Raw genomic sequence first — 18,565 nt, 5'->3', positions numbered from 1 at the left:
TACTAATATTAGAATCTACATTATAACCAGATCAATGACGCAGTTAAGAAAAAAACAAAATAAGACCTAGAAAGATCTATGTAACTTATCTAGAATCATCAGGTTTAACAGTGTTTTCCAGTGGGAGAAGGCTATCAGGTTTCAGGTCTAAACCAATGCAGAAACAATTGCAGGGCATCAAAAGAAAATGAGAACTTCTGGCTCTACTTTCCTGTGTCCCAGTTCAGGAAAAGAGGAAGGGGACATAAAGTTGTGTCCATGGGAATGAGCTCCTATGCTCTTAAGTTAATTTTTATTAATTTCTTTTTCATTCATAATTTCAAAGATAATGCAACATAAAATACGGGGCAAAGGGAAGCTGGTTTTCAAGAACTTGTGTCTTTAAGTTTTTATTGGTACAACAGTCCTTCAAGCGTGGAACCACTCAAAGATGAATCATGGCAAAGTAAGAAGAAAACCTTTATTTGAAACAGGTTTCTTGGTATGTGTGCTACAGAAAAGGCTGGCTGTAGCAGTTTCATTTCAATCCTGCAGTGATGTATAAATTAGACATTATTTGGGAATGATTAATTTCTGCTAAAATGTAGATTCAATCCAACATTATGCCAATTTTTACATTTATTGTAGACCCTATTTTAGCATTAGAGGTTAAATTTTCATCACCAAAAAATGAGAATAACCTTACAGCTACCACTAAGGTAATGAGCTGTGAAATTAATTTCCCAGTATTGCTTTGAAAATATACCCCTAGGTTGTAAAGAGAAATTCTGACTCCATCCGAAGGTATGATTCCACCGGAATTCTTCAGTCATCATCTACTGTTGGCTTGATTGTCACTCCTCTTCTTATTTGACCCCAACCAATTAAACTGCAAAAAGAAAATTTTAAAAACCATGAATTTTACACTCATTTCATTATCATTACTACACAATCATATGACATAACTGGTTTTACTTGCCTATCTACTAAATTTGAATGTTCCCCAAACCTGCTGCTCCACTAAGAAAGCTCACACTTTCTTCTTAGGTCCTCAGACCCGCAAAGATGGACCCTAGCCACAACGAATGACCAAAAAAACAAACAAAAAGATGCTACTACAAATATGCTTGTCTTCACTCTACAGAAATATACTCACTCCTCCAGAACCACCAGAGTCCTCCAGTCCACCTAAGGAATCATGCTGATACACAATCTACCACAGTCTGATTTTCTAAAAAATCTCCTTTTCTAGCCTTTTCTCCTTGAAAAATGCTTTTTGACCATTCACAGCACTCAACAGATCACAGAGGATTTAACATGACCCTGGCTGGCAAAGAAAATTAAGAGAAGAACTAAGCAGATTACTCTCAATAGCAGAGGGACTTCTGCTCCCTCTTTCGATGCTTGCTCTAATCAATGACCATGCTGGAATGCTACCTCAACAACAGCTTCTAGAACAAAACTCATCTAAACATGGGGTAAAACCACAATCCTATGCAATGTAAAGATCGCTCAGATGCCCTCATTTAACAGTTTTAACATACTTGCTAATTTTTAGAAGTTTGACTATTTTTTACTTCAATTTCTTTATTATTGAGGTATAACTGACATACAATATTATATAGGTTTCAGGTATACAGCATAGTGATTTGACAATTCTACATATTATTCAATGTTTACCATAAGTGTACTCACCATCATGGCACCATACAATATTATTTTTTTTTAAAGATTTTATTTATTTATTTATTTGACAGAGATCACAAGTAGGCAGAGGCAGGCAGAGAGAGAGGAAGGAAAGCAGGCTTCCTGCTGAGCAGAAAGCCCGACTTGGAGCTCGATCCCAGGACCCTGGGATCATGACCTGAGCTGAAGGCAGAGGCTTAACCCACTGAGCCATCCAGGTGCCCCAATACATTACAATATTATTGACTATGCTCCCTAAAGTGCACTTTTCATTTCCAGAACTTATTTATTGTATAACTGGAAGCCTTAATCCCTTTCACTGACTGTAATTGTCCCCCTACCCACCTCATGCCCCCACCAGAGACTACCAGTTTGTCCTCTCTATTTGGGAGCCTGTTTTTTGGATTCTACCTGTGAGTGAAATCATACAGTTATTTGTCTTTCTCCAACTTATTTCACTTAGCATAAAATCCTCTAGATCCATCCATGTTGTCACAAATGGCAAGACTTTATTATTTTACAGCTGAGTAATATTTCACCATGTATATATGCCATATCTCCTTCCTCCAATCATATATGGATGGACACTTAGCTATTACAACACTGCAATAAACATAGATATATGCACATATGTATCTTTTCAAATTAGCGTTTTCATTTTCTTTGGGGAAATACCCCATAGTAGAGTGACTAGATCATATGGTATTTTTAAGTTTCTGAGGCACTTCCATACTGTTTTCCACAGTAGTTGCACCAATTTATATTCCCACAAACAGTACATGATGGCTCCCTTTCCTCCACATCCTCAATGACACTTATTTTTTGACCTTTGGTTTTTTTGTTTTTTTTTTTTTTCTTAAGATTTATTTATTTATTTGAGAGAAAGAGAATCTCAAGCAGACCCCCAGCTGAGACGGAGCCCAATATGGGGCTCAATCTCATGATCCTGAGATCATGACCTGAAGTGAAATCAAGAGTCAGATGTCCAACCAAAGGAGTCACCCAGGCACCCCTTTTTTTTGTCTTTTTCACATTAGCCATTTGGAGTGGTATGTATCTCATTGTGATTTTGATTTGTATTTCCCTGACAATTAGTGATACTGAGCCTTTTTTCATGTCTTTGTTGGCCACCTGTAGGTCTTTGGAAAAATGTCTATTAAGGTGCACTGCTCTTTTTAAAACTGAATTCTTGGGGTGCCTGGGTGGCTCAGTGAGTTAAGCCTCTGCCTTCGGCTCAGGTCATGATCTCAGGGTCCTGGGATAGAGCCCCACATCGGGCTCTCTGCTCAGCAGGGAGTCTGCTTTCCCCTCTCTCTGCCTGCCTCTCTGCCTACTTGTGATCTCTCTCTCTGTCAAATAAATAAATAAAATCTTTAAATAAATAAATAAATAAAATAAAATAAAATAAAATTGAATTGGTTGGCTGACTTGGCCTAGAGTTGTGAAAGTTCTTTATTTATTTTAGATACTAAGCCTTTATCGGATATATCATTTAGAAACACCTTCTCCCGTTCAGTAGATTATCTTTTCAGTTTGTTGGTTTCTTTCGCTATGCAAAAATTTGGTATTTTGGTGTAGTCCCAATAGTTTATTTTTGCTTCTGTTTGCCATGCTTGAGGAGACATATCCATAAATATGCTGCTAAAGCTGATGTCAAAGATTACTGCCTGTTTTAAGAGTTTAAGTCTGTTTAAGTCTGACATTTAGGTCTTAAATTTGTTTTGGGGTACGGTGTAAAAAAGTGGTCCAGTTTTGGGGTGCCTGCGTGGCTCAGTCAGTTAAGCATCTGCCTTCAGCTGAGATCATGGTCTCATGGCCCGTGATAGAGCCCCAAGTCAGACTTCCTGCTCAGTGGGAGTCTGCTTCTCCTTCTTTCTCTGCTCCCCCACCCACCATGCTTGTGCACGTGCTCTGTTCTTAAAAAAAAAAAAAAAAAAAAGTGGCCCAGTTTGTCTTTTGTGTATAGCTGTCCAGTTTTCCCAGCACCATTTTTTGAAGAGACTCTCTTTCCCCCACTGTATATTCTTGCCTCCTCTGTCACAGATTAACTGAGCACATAAGCATGGGTTTATTTCTAGGCTTTCCTGTTCCATGGATCTATATGTCTGTATTAGTGCCAGTGCAATACTGTTTCGACTACTACAGGTTTGTAAGACAGCTTGAAATCTGGGGCTGTGATATCTCCAGCTTTGTACTTTTTCTCAACTGTTGTGGCTATCTGGATCTTTTGTGATTCCACACAAATTTTAGGATTATTTATTCTAGTTCTATGAAAAATGGTATTTTGATAGGAATTACACTGATTCTGTAGATTGCTTTGGACAGTAACACCATTTCAACAGTATTAATTCTTCTAATCCATAAGCATAATATGTCTTTCCATTTGTGTTGTCTTCAACTTCTTTCACCAAAGTCTTATAGTTTGCAGAGTATAGGTCTTCCACCTCCTTAGATTTATCCCTAGATATTTTATTCTTTCCCAAGCAACCATAAATAAAATAGTTTTCTTAATCTCTCTTTCTGCTACTATTATTAGTATCTAGAAGTACAACAGATTTCTATATATTAATTTTGTATCCTGCAACTTTCTTGAATCCATTTATTATTAGTTCTAACAGTTTTCTGGAAGAGTCTTGCTAATTTTTAAGCAAGATCTAGTTTCATTTGGATAAAATCCTCTTATAGTATTAGTGGGCAGACACACACACAAAAATCCTTTTATTTTAAAATCTGTTCTGATCTAGGAAATGTACCATTCTAACTAAGTAAGAATAATACATTCCCTGTTGAGAGTTTCTGAAAGTTTATTATTTAAGCCTATTTTAAAATACCCTGGGAATCAGTGTGTCTGTAATAGCAAATGGTATAATCACACCAAAGAGTAAAATCAAATGACATAAATCACCACAAAGCAGGATTATTTACTTAAAATTCAACCAAAGGGCGCCTGGGTGGCTCAGTGGGTTAAAGCCTCTGCCTTCGGCTCAGGTCATGATCTCGGGGTCCTGGGGTGGGGCCCTGCATCAGGCTCTCTGCTCCCTGCTTCCCTCTGAGCAATTTGAGCATGAAAATAAGTAAGGACAGTAATGAATCATAACCTATTGAATAAAATAAAACTCCATGAGTCTATATTATAATCAGTTAAGTAAACAATAGGGAAGAAAGAACAATAAATGAGAAGTGGCGGGTTGGGGGAGGGATGTCACCATTTTCTAATCATATAATCAAGTTCAATTCAGACAAGAATCATCAGCGGATACTAAATCCAGGGTGGTAAGATGTGATGAGGAGTAAGCTATTCACTTAACCTCAATGAGTCTTCCCATAAAATGCTTAGTAGGTGCACAGATAAAAACAGTATACAGTAGAAAAACTGGACAACACTTCAACCGCATAATCAAAATTAACTTCCACAAGGAGGAGCAATCAGATCTCATGTGCCTCTGGTTGTGATTTCCTGAGGAGATATCACCATCTATGTAACTATTCCAGCCAAGAATACATAACCTGAATCTAATCTTAGAAGTATCAGATAAACTCAGATTGAGGAAGAGTAAAAATGTGTTCTTCAAAATAGTCAATGTCAATTAAGACAAAAAAGAAAAAAAAAAAAAAAAAAAAACCCGAGGAAGTACCCGATTAGAGATCTAAGAGACGTATGACAACTAAATGCACTGCATGAGCCCAGACCAGAGGGACTAGAGGACATTATTGGGACAAGCTGTGTAACTGGATTATCAACTGTAGGTTTCAGTAATTATCAATGTTAACTTCTTGAAGTGGTTAATTAAGAGAATGTGTTTGTTTTTAGGAAATATAAACCAACATGTTAAGAGATCAAGAGATATGATATATACAACCCACACCTAAACAGTCAAGAAAAAAGTTTATACATATAGAATACACACACACACACACACACACACACTCAATTGCGTATCTGGGAAAAGGGAACAAGAGTTGTGTGCAATTCTTGCAATTCTCTTGTTAAGTTTGAGATTATTTCCAAATATAAAGTTTTACAAAGCCAAAGAGGAAGATCGAGCCTAAATTCACTGGTTTTTTCATAGGTTTGTGTGTATCACAAATCAAGGCTAGAAATACAAATTCAAAGTCATCCAAATAAATAGTTGAGTTAAAGCCTCAATAAATAGTTAAGCTAAAAAACTGTTGTGTTCAAGGTAAAGTATGCCTGCACACCACCAAGAACTTAAGGAAACTGACTGTGTCTTTTTTATTAGATAGTGACGAAGGCTAGTAAACTTACCGCCAGTGTTTCTCAACTCTTCTGCTAAGGGCAATTTTTTCTCCTACTTCTGTGCAGACAGGGTTAGTCAAAACAATTTTGCCCAAATCGGCCTTGACTGCACTAACTCTTCCTCCTGTTGACAGGGATCCTATGTTGACCATGAGCACTTCATTCTTCGACAGCTTTTGCACCTAGGAAAATAAAATTGAGGAAAGATAAACCCCCAAATCAAGAAAATGCTTGCCAAAAATGACAGCTTATTTTCCCATATCCTTGCCAACAAGAGATACCAGCAATTTTCCATTTCTGCTAACCTAATATGAGACTTTCAAGTTCCTAAAAGTAGAAAGCCAAATTCACTCACCCTTTATGTTAATCCCACGTTAACTATATAAAAGAATGAACCTCAAAACTGGTTCTAACATCACTGCCACTTTTCTGAAACAGGAATTACAGAAAGCACTTACCTTTGCTGCTTTCTTGTCTCCTTCAGTGCGTACACCTAGCAGCCGTCTAAGTAGGAAATAGGAGATTTCCAATTCTGTGAAGATCTCTGGTAAAGCTCCAACTGCACCAAGTACCTGTCCCACCATTCTGTCAGCCCGGCACAAAGTGGGGTCAATTTTTGTTCCCACTCCTGATATAAAAACAAGATACATAAAGCCCAACTTTTTATTTCCTATAAAGTGGTTTACCCAAAACTTAGTCAAATAAGTACAGCATACACCTATACATTTTAATACACATTTATATTCTCATACTCATGTAATAGCTTCATGGGCATGACAAAATACCTGTCTTACCTGAAGAAACAGAATCATTTGAGAATTTGGGCATTTGAGAACAGTCTCTTGATTTAAATTCTAAACAAAGGACAAAGATGACAACCCAACTAAAAAATGAGTCTGAATATACTTAATAAAGGTTGAAAAGATACAGAATTCATAATAAGTAATTTGTAGAATATTTGCCTGCCATTTCTCCCCTGAAAGGCTGATTAAAAAAATAACTTCGGGACTTCATACATGATTCCTAGGATCCACTTCAAAATATTTTAGCTGCGTATGAGGAGAGGGAAGGGGATAAAAGGATGAACCAAGACTGGTAAAGTACCGGTTAACTGGTTCAAGCTGGGTGGTGGCTACATGAGCATTACCATTAAATTATATATAGTAAACTTTTTTTTTTTTTATAAAGGTTTTATTTATTTATTTGACAGACAGAGATCACAGGTAGGCAGAGAGGTAGCCAGAGAGAGAGGAAGGGAAGCAGGCTCCCGCTGAGCAGAGAGCCCGAGGCGGAGCTCAATCCCAGGACCACGACCCGAGCCGAAGGCAGAGGCTTTAACCCACTGAGCCACCCAGGCGCCCCTATATGGTAAACTCTTAATGACAGGATAAAAAAGTGAATTATATACCCAAAAACCAGAGAACCAAAAGACGAACTCCTTCTTTATCCAACAACAACTTCTTTAATTCAAAGGTACAATATGTCTAAGTCTCATTTGAATCTTGTCTTTTTCTGGGTATCTGGTAAGACACTAAGTTGTCACAAACTAGAAAAATCCGTAAAATCATCTCAGTAATTGCTACACAATCAAAGTTATTTTTTATTCCCACCTCAGGGTAAACATGATCTGAAAGGATTCAACTGACATTTGTGGGTAATTTTCCACTTAAAACACACAAAAAAACAACCACTCTACCACCAAAATTGTGTAGACAAAGAAGTATACTTAATTATTTTAAATGCTGGATCATAACACTTATTACTGCTAAAAGGAGTTACTTCATATACCAAACCAAAATACATTCTTCTTTATTCTTAGAAATAGTTTTTACAAACACATGAAACTATCTTATGAACTAAAACCAGTAACTTAACCACATTAATGTTCCCCACCCCAATCAATTATTTGAAATACCCAATTAAAAATCTACAATATATCTTTTGGGGCAATCCTTTTCCCACGAAAAATACGAAAAAAATGTAGGGATGAGAGAAAAATCCTTACCGATAAGACCTCCTGGAGCAGCATATTGAAGATCATTATGTTCTGCAAAAAGGGACACGATTTTGGAAAAGATTGGTTTACACATGAGTTTTCCTTCACTATCTTTGGAAACAATACCAGGTCTGACTTCTATCTCCTGGCCCACCTGTAAACATAGAAGAACATAAAAGTTAGTAATTAGAATTACTGTGGGACAACACCATTACCATTTACATAGCAGAAGTCTTAATAGGAAGATGCCCAAACTGAAAAGGCCATTATTTCTCTATGTCGAGGATTGTTATTAAAAAAAAAATCAATGGGGAAGAGAGCTTCAAAACCAGAAACATCCATCCAACTGTTGCTAACTACCTACCACACAAGCCTATCTCCATATAAAATGTGTCGCAGGGGCGCCTGGGTGGCTCAGTGGGTTAAGCCTCTACCTTCGGCTCAGGTCATGATCTCAGGGTCCTGGGATCGAGCCCTACATCGGGCTCTCTGCTCAGCAGGGAGCCTGCTTCCCCCTTTCTCTCTGCCTGCCTCTCTGCCTACTTGTGATCTCTCTCTCTGTCAAATAAGTAAATAAAATATTTAAGAAAAAATTTTTACTTTTAGAGTGTCCCACTATTCACCTTATGATTAAGACAAGGGAAAAATAAACAAATAAAAATACAACAATCAAAATCCAGTTCACCTTTAATACTCCTTTTAGAATACTGCCACCAGCTACACCACCCTTAAGGTCATCAACTTCACAGCCAGGTTTGTTGACATCAAAGGACCTAATAACTAAAAGAAAACAAAACAAATTAAAGCCGAATCTGCTCATTTTAATTTTAAAGGAAATATTCTTTACTAAGATAATTTTTCTAAGATAGAGGCCACATAATATTTATACACACGGGCAACTTTGTGATAAAATCTATTATCATTACTCTTATGTTTATTGCAGGTTTATTTATGATGAAAATAGTGGAAATAAAAGTTAATTGACAGGGGACATATTATGGTACATCCACACGATGGAACATCAGCAGGTATTAAAGAACGTTTCGGCTTTTTTTTTTTTTTATTTAAAGACTGATTTATTTATTTGAGATAGAGAGCATACATGCGTGCTGGGGGGATGGGCAGAGGGAGAGGGACAGAAAAACTTAAGCAGACTCCACACTGAGCATGGAACCTGACATGGGGCTCAATCCCATGACCCTGAGATCTTGACCTAAGCTGAAACCAAGAGTTGGATACCTAACCAAATGTGCCACCCAGGCACCCCTAAAAAAGGATGTCTAACCTATAATATAATGACCTAAAAGGATAACCCACACACTCTATTAAAAAAAAACACACACATAAAACCAGACATAAGTACCACAGAGAGTATGATCCCATTTCCATAAAGTAAAACTGAAATGGGAAACACGTACATGTTTATACATAATGATGTGCATAAAGAGGAAGGTGTGAGACTAGTACACACCATTAACTTTGGTTGCTTCTGGGCTAAAGGGCTAGAAGCAAAAGGCAGGGAGACTGTGGACTTTTTTTCCTTTATCTATCTCTGCATAACTTCTTAAATTAAAGTTTAGTTTTGGGCACCTGGGTGGCTCAGTGGGTTGAGCCTCTGCCTTCAGCTCAGGTCATGATCTCGGGGTCCTGGAATCGAGCCCCGCATCGGGCTCCCTGCTTGGCAGGGAGCCTGCTTCCCCCTCTCTCTCTGCCTCTCTGCCTACTTGTGATCTCTCTGTCAAATAAATTAAAAAAAAATAAAATTTAGTTTTAAAACTACAAAACAGGGGCACCTGGGTGGCTCAGTCGCTAAGCATCTGCTTTCAGCTCAGGTCATGATCCCAGGGCCTACTTGTCCCTCTCCCACTCCCCCTGCTTGTGTTCTCTGTGTCTCTGTTAAATAAATCAAATAAAATCTTAAAAAAGAAAAAAATACTACGAAACAACTTTCGAACTACATGCACTGAACTTAGGTTAAGAGCAGTGACTTTGTGGGCGCCTGGGTGGCTCAGTTGGTTAAGCCACTGCTTTCGGCTCAGGTAGTGATCCCAGAGTCTTGGGACTGAGTCCCACAACGGGCTCCCAGCTCCACAGGGAGTCTGCTTCTCCCTCTGACCTTCTCCCCTCTCATGTTCTCTCACTCTCTCTCTCTCAAATAAATAAATAAATAAAATATTGGAAAAAAAAAAAAAAAAAAGAACAGTGACTTTAAACAAGGATACACATCACAATTACCCAAGAGAATACTTCCCACGATATAAAGTGGTGCAGGCTCAGAGAGGCTCAAATGTCTGTTTTAAAAAGGCTCCTACATCTGTGTAGGAACCACAAGCTTAGTGTAGTACCAATATTGGTCCTATGAACTTAAGTAAAATCTTCATTAATGTACAATAAGAACATCTGTATGAAAGTTCTAATATCCTGTTACTGACCAAAACATTTTAATTCCACGGAGAATACTGTATAACTCCATCTTGATCATGTGACATACCATATACAGACCACAAAAAGGTTAAAAGTTCCTTCTGTATGGGGACTCAGTCCCTCTTCCAGTAATGCAATCTAGCATTGTCAATACAATCCCAGAATCAAAAACATTTATGAAGATTGTTTTTATCTCTACAGAAAGAGGAAGTATTAATAAACATCCTTCAAGACGAATCATCAATATGAAAAAGATCAAATTAAGAGTTAAAGACTGGGGTGCCTAGGTGGCTCAGTGGGTTGGGCCTCTGCCTTCGGCTCAGGTCGTGATCCCAGGGTACTGGGATCGAGCCCCGCGTTGGGCTCCCGGCTCAGCAGGAAGCCTCCTTCTCTCTCTCCCACTCTCCCTGCTTGTATTCCCTCTCTCGCTGTCTCTCTGTGTGTCAAAAAAAATAAATAAAATCTTTAAAAAAAGAAAAAGACTTAAAGACAAATACTATCACTTACCAATAAGTCGGGGTTCTGAAGTAAAGTCTCTTGGTGGTACTGGAATTTTTTTCACTATGTACTCACAAACAACTTCAATGTTGTATTTCAGCTGAGCAGAAATTGGAATAATAGGAGCTCCTTCTGCTACTGTGCCTATACAAAATTCAGAAAGATTAAAATTCTTTACTTTTACAGAACTTGGTCTTTCTATGTTACATGAAAAAGTTAAGATTACAAAAATAGATGCCTTGGGGTGTCTGAGTGGCTCAGTCAGTTGAGCCTCCGGCTCTTGGTTTCAGCTCAGGTCATGATCTTGGAATCGTGTGATTGAGCCCCACATCAGGCCCTGCGCTCAGCAGGGAGCGTGCTTGAGAGACTCTCTCCCTCTTCTTCTGCCCCTTCTTCTCTAAAATAAATAAATTTTAAAAAACAAAACAAAACAGGGGCACCTGGGTGGCTTAGTGAGTTAAGCCTCTGCCTTTGGCTCAGGTCATGATCCCAGGGTCCTGGGATCAAGCCCCTCATCAGGCTCTCTGCTCAGCAGGGAGCCTGCTCCGCCCCCCCCCGCCACACTGCCTGCCTCTCTGCCTACTTGTGATCTCTGTCAAATAAATAAAATCTCTAGAAACAAAAAAAGAAACACTAAAGTAGATGCCTAAACATCCTCACACAAATGCCAACAGGTGCAAAGTGATAATTCTGTTTAGAAAAGTGGCAGTATTCTGTTGGTTTTACTCCTAAAAATGAATACTACACCTTTTATGGAAAAAATTTGTTAAAATATATTTACACGTGTATTTACTATGCTAAAATGATAATACCATCTAAAGGAGTAAATATTAACACTCCTGGGAAAAAGCACGTTACTAGTTTAAAGATTTCTAGTAACATGTAATTAACCTCCAAATAAATGTCAAGGTAAAATTACAGACTCTTTGCTAATCAAAGACTACTGACTCATAAAATATTTGCCCCTTATAAATGATATGTCAAACAGGTTGGTCAAAGAAATGGACCAAACATAATTAGATTTTAATCAAAATGACTTATTCTTTTTCATCACGACAGAACTAGATTCATGGGAATCAATCCTTCGAACAACGCTGAGAGAGAATTGTCAACAATAACATGCATTATGTCTTCCCTGAAATGAAAAACCTTATGCAGCAGAGAAATGAATGGAACAGAGAAATGAACACTATACAGATTAAATACATCATTGTCAGTTCCAATGATCAAAGTACTCGGTAAGAATAGTGTAAGACTCAAGTTCAAAACAAAAAAAGCTTTTGTCCATTAAGAAGGACTCTTTTTCCTAAACTGACTCACAGTTTCCAGAATACAACTTCAGTTCTAACTTTCAGCCAGCAAAAATATTCTTCAGTTTAAACTTCCAATTATAAAAGAAGTCACTGAGATGAAATTTTTAGCATAGTTAATATAGACAGTAATATTTTAACAACTTTTGTGTGGTAACAGACAGTAACTGTATTTCCTGTCGGGAACACTGCATTATGTACTGAATTATCAGAACTATTGAATCCCTATATTATACATTTGAAACTAACATAGTACATCAACTATACCTCAGCAAAATATTTTAAATACACCTGATGAAAAAAATGTGCTTTAGTTTATCAAATTCACAAAAATAGATTTCACTAATTGTATCAGTTAGCTAACAAGTAGTAGGTAGGTAAATAAGGTTTTAAGATGCAAAAATTTGGGGCGCCTGGGTGGCTCAGTGGTTTAAGCCTCTGCCTTCGGCTCAGGTCATGATCTCAGGGTCCTGGGATTGCGCCCCACATCGGGCTCTCTGCTCAGCGGGGAGCCTGCTTCCTCCTCTCTCTCTCTCTCTGCGTGCCTCTCTGCCTACTTGTGATCCCTCTCTCTCTCTGACAGATAAATAATTAAAAAATTTTTAAAAAATCTTAAAAAAAAAGATGGAAAAATGTATCTATTTCAGACAGTCTATTATAGTAAAAGTTAAATTTAACATCTGGTATCTGGATTAAATATCTCTCAAAGTGATTTATTAGTGATTATGTCCACTTACCTTGTACAAACGCGAGGATCTGTTCATACTGTTCTTTAGCCTGACTTTCTTTTACCAGATCAATTTTATTTTGTAGAATCAAAATATGCTTCAGTTTCATGATTTCTATAGCAGCCAGGTGTTCAGAAGTCTGAGGTTGAGGACAAGACTCATTACCAGCTAGATGATGAAGAATAAAAAAGATGCATGAGAATTAACTGAAAACATACAGAATAGGCAAATCCAAAGGGACAGAAAGCAGATTAGTGGCTGCCAGGAGCTGGAGGGAAGGTATGGCATAGAGTGACTGTTTAACGGGCATGGGGCATCCTTCTGCGGCAATGAGAATGTCTGGAACTAGAAATCTGTGATGCTTATAGAACACTGTTAATGTACTTAATGTCACTGAGTTGTGCACTTTAAATAACTATTATGGTAAATTTTATTTTATGTGTATTTTACTACCAAAACAAATTTACCTGGCATCTAATGAAGGAAACTTTTGCATATTCTAGCCTTACTCCAGGCAAAAGTCCTGGATATCATTGCCAAGCGTCCACCGTTTGCCCTGTTTTACCCTCTGTGCCTGCGTTCACTGGAGCCTCCAGATCATCTGACTTTCATCCCTGGTGCTATGCAAGAAGATTGGAATCAACAAGTTTGGCATCCCAGGGTCTGCCCTTTGCTCAGGTATAAGGTATAGCCCTCTGGCTCTATCCAGTCTTAGAGATGTTTTGGCCCAGTTCAGCTCCTAAGAGGCAGAGAGTAATTAAGGGAAAACACTTAATGCAGTCTGTGAATTTCAACTACTACCAAAGAGTACTCCCTAACAAAGGGAGACAAGAACACTAAATGCACAGACAACCAACAGCGTATCATAAACACTGGTATGTTTTGTTGGGCATTCCAACAATCAATTTCCCCAAGCAGTGATGTTGAGCAGTCCTGTACTGTATCTACTTGGCACCCTTCAAAAAATTATGTCCCATACATTAAGTGTCTGCCTTTGTCTTAGTTCATGATCCCAGGGTTCTAGGATCGAGCCCTGCAACAGGCTCACTGCTGAGGGGGGAGCCTGCTTCTCCCTCTCCACTCTTGCCCTCTCTCACTATCTCTGTCTCTCAATCTCAAATAAAATCTTCAAAAAAATAAGAACAATGTCCCACAGCAATGAAATCTCTTGACAGCTCACATAAGGAAGGTAGCACAACCCTAGCTTTGAAAACCCCAATTAGGTCTACACTTCAGCACTTACTATGAATAAGATTTGCATCTAAATAAAACCACTATACATCAACATCGCTGCGGATGACAAATACATGTACACTTACAAAAATATTTAACTAAAATAATAAACCATCTCATGTCATCTAGGTAGGAAAAGTGCACTACTGACTTTAATTTAAAGATATAGACTAACCTTGGAACTAATACATTATATGTTTATAAAAAAATAAAAATTTAAATTAAAAAATATATATATATACTAACCTAAGAATTCTCTTATCAGCCCCACATCTATCTTAGTATTTTGTGATACCTGGTAGGCAGGGATGTCATCCTGGATGACATGTTAACTCCCATTTGTGTCACTCTTACGTAATGGATACGGCCCTTAATGTCCTTAGTTCCCCTTTAATATTCTGTCTTGGATTTGCTCCGCACTGATTTGTCGAAACCAATTCTGATATATTTACCTATCAACAGAAGAGCTGCATCCATCACTGCTGCACCATTTAGCATAGTAGCCATCAAGATATCGTGGCCAGGACAGTCAACAAAGGAAACATGTCTAACAATGAAGAAATAACAATCAGTCCTAAAATCAATCCATATTTTCACAGATAGAAATTCCCAAATCCAATCAAAATGAATATGGTAAAGAGCATGATATAAAATGTATACTAGAAATGTCATCGATTTGAAAGCTAAAACAGTGTTAACAGAATGGGCACTACCACCTAAAAAAATAATTTGCCAAAAATTCCTCCAGCACCTTGAAAAGCTGGAACTGCCAATGTGAAATAGAGATGGCAATACTATTTTAGCAAAACTGCTACTCATTGAGAATTACTATTTTTAAAGAGTGTATGCTCATATGGTCATGATCTAAAACAGGAGTTAGCAAACTAAGGCCCTTGGGCCAAATCTGGCCCATACACACTCAAGCACATATTATTTGCATCTACTTTCATAACACAAGAGCAAAGATGAGTAGCTTCTTCCCAGAGAACCTATGGCCTGCAGAGATATAAATATTTATGATCTGGCCACTTATAAAAAAAGGTTTGCTGTTCTCTGATGAGGACTAGAACCAGGGTGAGGCTGAGTGAGATATTTGTCTTAGATGCAAAATTTAAGACAGTGCCATGGGGTGCCTGGGTGGCTCAGTGGGTTAAAGCCTCTGCCTTCAGCTCAGGTCATGATCCTGGGGTCCTGGGATCATACCCCACATCGGGCTCTCTGCTCAGTGGGGAGCCTGCTTCCTCTCTCTCTGCCTGCCTCTCTGCCTACTTGTGATCTCTGTCAAATAAATAAAATCTCAAAAAGAAAAAAATTTAGAGAGTGCCAAAAAACTCACTAATCAAGATAAATAACATTTAAATTTTTAAGATTTTTAAAAACAAAATGCAAACAAATTCACGATGAGTAAAACATCAAAGGTAACTAATAATGCCACACTGAACCAAAAATGATACTGAAGCAAGAGGGAAAAAATGTGCTATTTTGAGCTGTCTTTATTTAAACAAATAATATTCTATTAAGATTTCTTTGCATCAATTTCAAAAAGCACTGCCTTGAAATACTGTTTATCCTGATCACTGAGGGGTTTTTTTTCCTTTTCTTTAGGATTTCCCCCCCTTACATTTGGGGTTCAAGGGAAGGGCTTCACTTACCTTTCCCCAGTCCCAGCCCTGGCCCAATGTAAAATTTCCTTGTGGGCCATCCCTAACCCCATTAACATCACTAGGGAATAGGAGTCTATAACATCTGATAGAGAACCAGGATACAAATCATATTCAGAAACTTGATGGGGTAACAAGCCCATGTACTGAAGAGAAGTAATTAAGAATGGCTTTGTTCATCCCCCATCTAAAAAACAGAAACATTATTTAAGAGAAATGTAGGAAGCCTGGCAAAAAGCTTCCCCTCAATCCAATGAGCTGTGTTTCCCTCCATTCCATTTGCTCATGTTACCTTTCCTTTGGAGAACTTACATGCAAGTATCTAAATTGAGGATGAGGATGATTTAGACTTTTCAAATTACTGTCATTATAGACAGTAAGAACACCAAAAAATAGAAAAAAGATACTCAGCAATTAGTTTCAAAATTTAGTATTTCAGTTAAATATTTCAAAAAGCACAATCACAAGACAAAAGAACATGAAGTATAAGGTGTTTTCTGAAAGAGGTCACCTGACTAATTTGAAATTCCCTTTGGTCCCTGGGATGTCTGTAGGAAACTCATCTGGTGTACTACTTCCACAGGATCTATAACATTCTGGCCGAGGACAACTTGGGTCATCAAGTTTATAAATCTAAAAATTTCAATAAAAAAAAAGATTCGAATTTGTTATCTGCACATTCAACAAAGTTATTTCTAGTTCTACAACACAAACTCACCTTAGCATTAGCATATCCAAGCTTGATTGTAATATTTCTTTCTAGTTCATTTTTGAACCTGACAGTGTGAACTCCAGAAATAGCTTTTACAACTGTGGATTTCCCATGAGCTACATGACCAATTGTACCTACAGACAAAGTATAAGAAATTAATTCATGAGCATTCAGTTACGCAGAACACTATTTCAGAAAGCACTGGAATAGAAAACCCAAAGCTAAAACTCACTATAAATACCAACATAAAACCAACAGTGACTTCAATTTTTCCTCCTTCATGTTCTTTCCTACCAAAACCTTATTCTGATACAGGACTGAATGGAACTTTCCCTATAATGACAATCTCCTCAAAAACTACACTCCAGTACAGCAAAAGCTATTCATCTTATGTTTCTAACCACATAAAAAACTGCCTTCATTTAAAATAAACACTCAGTAAGGTAAAATCTTAGATTAGACTAAAGAACTTCCGGCACAACCACAGTGAAGTAAAAAAGTATGAGTCCTGACACAACCAAAAAGAAACAGCAATAATAGGAAAACAACCCAGGTTTATATGGTAATGCTATCAAGGGTAGAATGCATCTTATAACTTAATATAACCTGATGGTAGAGCTTTACTTTTAACTAGATTTAATTGTGCTGCTTCTGTCAAATACCCTAAATTTACACTCAGTCAACAAACCTTCTCCTCTAAAGTTCTAGGTGGCAATTAGGGGAGGGAAAAAACCCTTCTACTTAATAATCACTTATATACCAAATAAAACTTTTGAAAATTATGCCCTTGCAACAACCCTGTGTGGCAAGTACCATATTTTCACCTCTTCTGCTGCATATGACTACATCTTGCTTTATGCTACTAAATTTTTCATAAGTCTGTACCTTTTCTTCTCACCTAGACATGAGCTAGGCGTGAACAATATATGATTCCCACAAAATCTGGCAGGTGTTTTACTCACACAGGCTCAAAGTCTATTTCTTGAATATCTGCGTCCTCATAAAATTCAAGTAATCACACAAAGGGAGAAGATAATAAAATTACTTGTCCAGATAAAGTCATGTCGCCAAGTTATTCTTATCTTACCTATATTAATTGTGGCTTGTCTGCTGATAACTTCGTGTGAAAGTGGTGTCAACTTGGTAACATCCTGCAATGAAACATTTTTATTTTAAATCGCTGTAGGTAAGACTTCCTTTGACTTTACATCTGCTACCCATAGCCTGCCACCATGTGAACAGCTCTCCTCTACTTCTAAAGCACTTTTCCTGCAAAAGCAATATTGTACTTTGATGACTGGGAAGCCCTAAATGTCCTTCATCGTTACAGAACCACACCTCCACTCACTATGGGAGATGTCAAAGCCGGAGACCGAACCCCCACCCCCACCCCGCCCCGGCAACCTTGTCAGCATAAGCACTGAGGACACGGTAGATACTCCCTTTCCACACCTTCAAAAGCAAAAGCCTTAGTAACACTTAACACCATGACTTTCCAGCCGAATCCTCCGGGGGCTTGAGGTCCCACAAACTCAGAACCCCATGTACAGCTCACGGACTTGCCGAGCTGCAGGCGGCGGCACGAGTCTCCCTCCTAACACATGCTCCCGACACCCCGGCACTGTCTTGTCTCAACGCCTCCCCAGAGGCTCGATCATCCACTTCTGAGTTCACTCCGCATCCTTGCAGAACGAAACCTTACCAAGGTGGCGAGATCCTGGCGAGAAAGATGCGGCTGCCCCAGAGTCACTCCAGCCTCACCCCCCGCCATCTTGCTCCAAGAGGAAGGAAGTCGCCCAAGCTGCCGCCTGACCGAACGCAGGTCCCCTTTTGTGGGGCTGGGAAGCGGAGGCGGGAAGGCCGACTAGGACCCCCGCCTGGGAAAGGAGGCGGGCCAGTGCAGCAGGGTCCTCGCTGCTTGGACTTCTCTACGCTTGGGTTTACACAATGCCTGACGGAAGACTCACTAAAAAAACAGGAGGCAAAGTTTTGGAATCCATTCGTCGCCTACCTGATGGATTTTTGTGCAGGCAACGCTGAGGGCAGCTCCAAAAGAAGGACCCACACCCCCCACCCCGCT

General features: G+C 38.6%; 1 protein-coding gene across 1 annotated transcript; it reads right to left on the bottom strand.

The window, feature by feature from the left end:
- Window positions 1-440: 440 nt before the first annotated feature.
- Window positions 441-18,316, bottom strand: EIF2S3 (eukaryotic translation initiation factor 2 subunit gamma). Its single transcript, XM_032842330.1, has 12 exons — window positions 18,188-18,316; window positions 17,573-17,636; window positions 16,492-16,619; window positions 16,285-16,406; window positions 14,565-14,659; window positions 12,889-13,047; window positions 10,851-10,985; window positions 8,605-8,699; window positions 7,929-8,073; window positions 6,382-6,551; window positions 5,933-6,105; window positions 441-868 (listed from the first exon to the last, which is right to left on the bottom strand). Exons 1-12 carry the CDS (start codon window positions 18,254-18,256, stop codon window positions 805-807), a joined length of 1,419 nt encoding a protein of 472 aa, XP_032698221.1. The 5' UTR covers window positions 18,257-18,316; the 3' UTR covers window positions 441-804.
- Window positions 18,317-18,565: the final 249 nt, after the last annotated feature.

The sequence above is a fragment of the Lontra canadensis genome, unplaced genomic scaffold (assembly GCF_010015895.1).
Source record: "Lontra canadensis isolate GAN:19392208 unplaced genomic scaffold, GSC_riverotter_1.0 scaffold127, whole genome shotgun sequence".
In the NCBI taxonomy this organism is placed as follows: Eukaryota; Metazoa; Chordata; class Mammalia; order Carnivora; family Mustelidae; genus Lontra; species Lontra canadensis.
The sequence above is the reverse complement of the archived record's forward strand: the minus strand, read 5'-3'. Positions and strand labels throughout refer to the sequence as shown.

Excerpts from the sequence above, each read along its gene's own strand:
- EIF2S3 (XM_032842330.1), bottom strand. The coding sequence starts at position 18,256 with ATGGCGGGGGGTGAGGCTGGAGTGACTCTGGGGCAGCCGCATCTTTCT. Across the intron at positions 16,407-16,491 it reads TTGGATATGCTAATGCTAAG|ATTTATAAACTTGATGACCC; the intron begins GTGAGTTTGTGT and ends TGAAATTTTTAG. Across the intron at positions 8,074-8,604 it reads TTCTAAAAGGAGTATTAAAG|GTGGGCCAGGAGATAGAAGT; the intron begins GTGAACTGGATT and ends CTATGTTTACAG.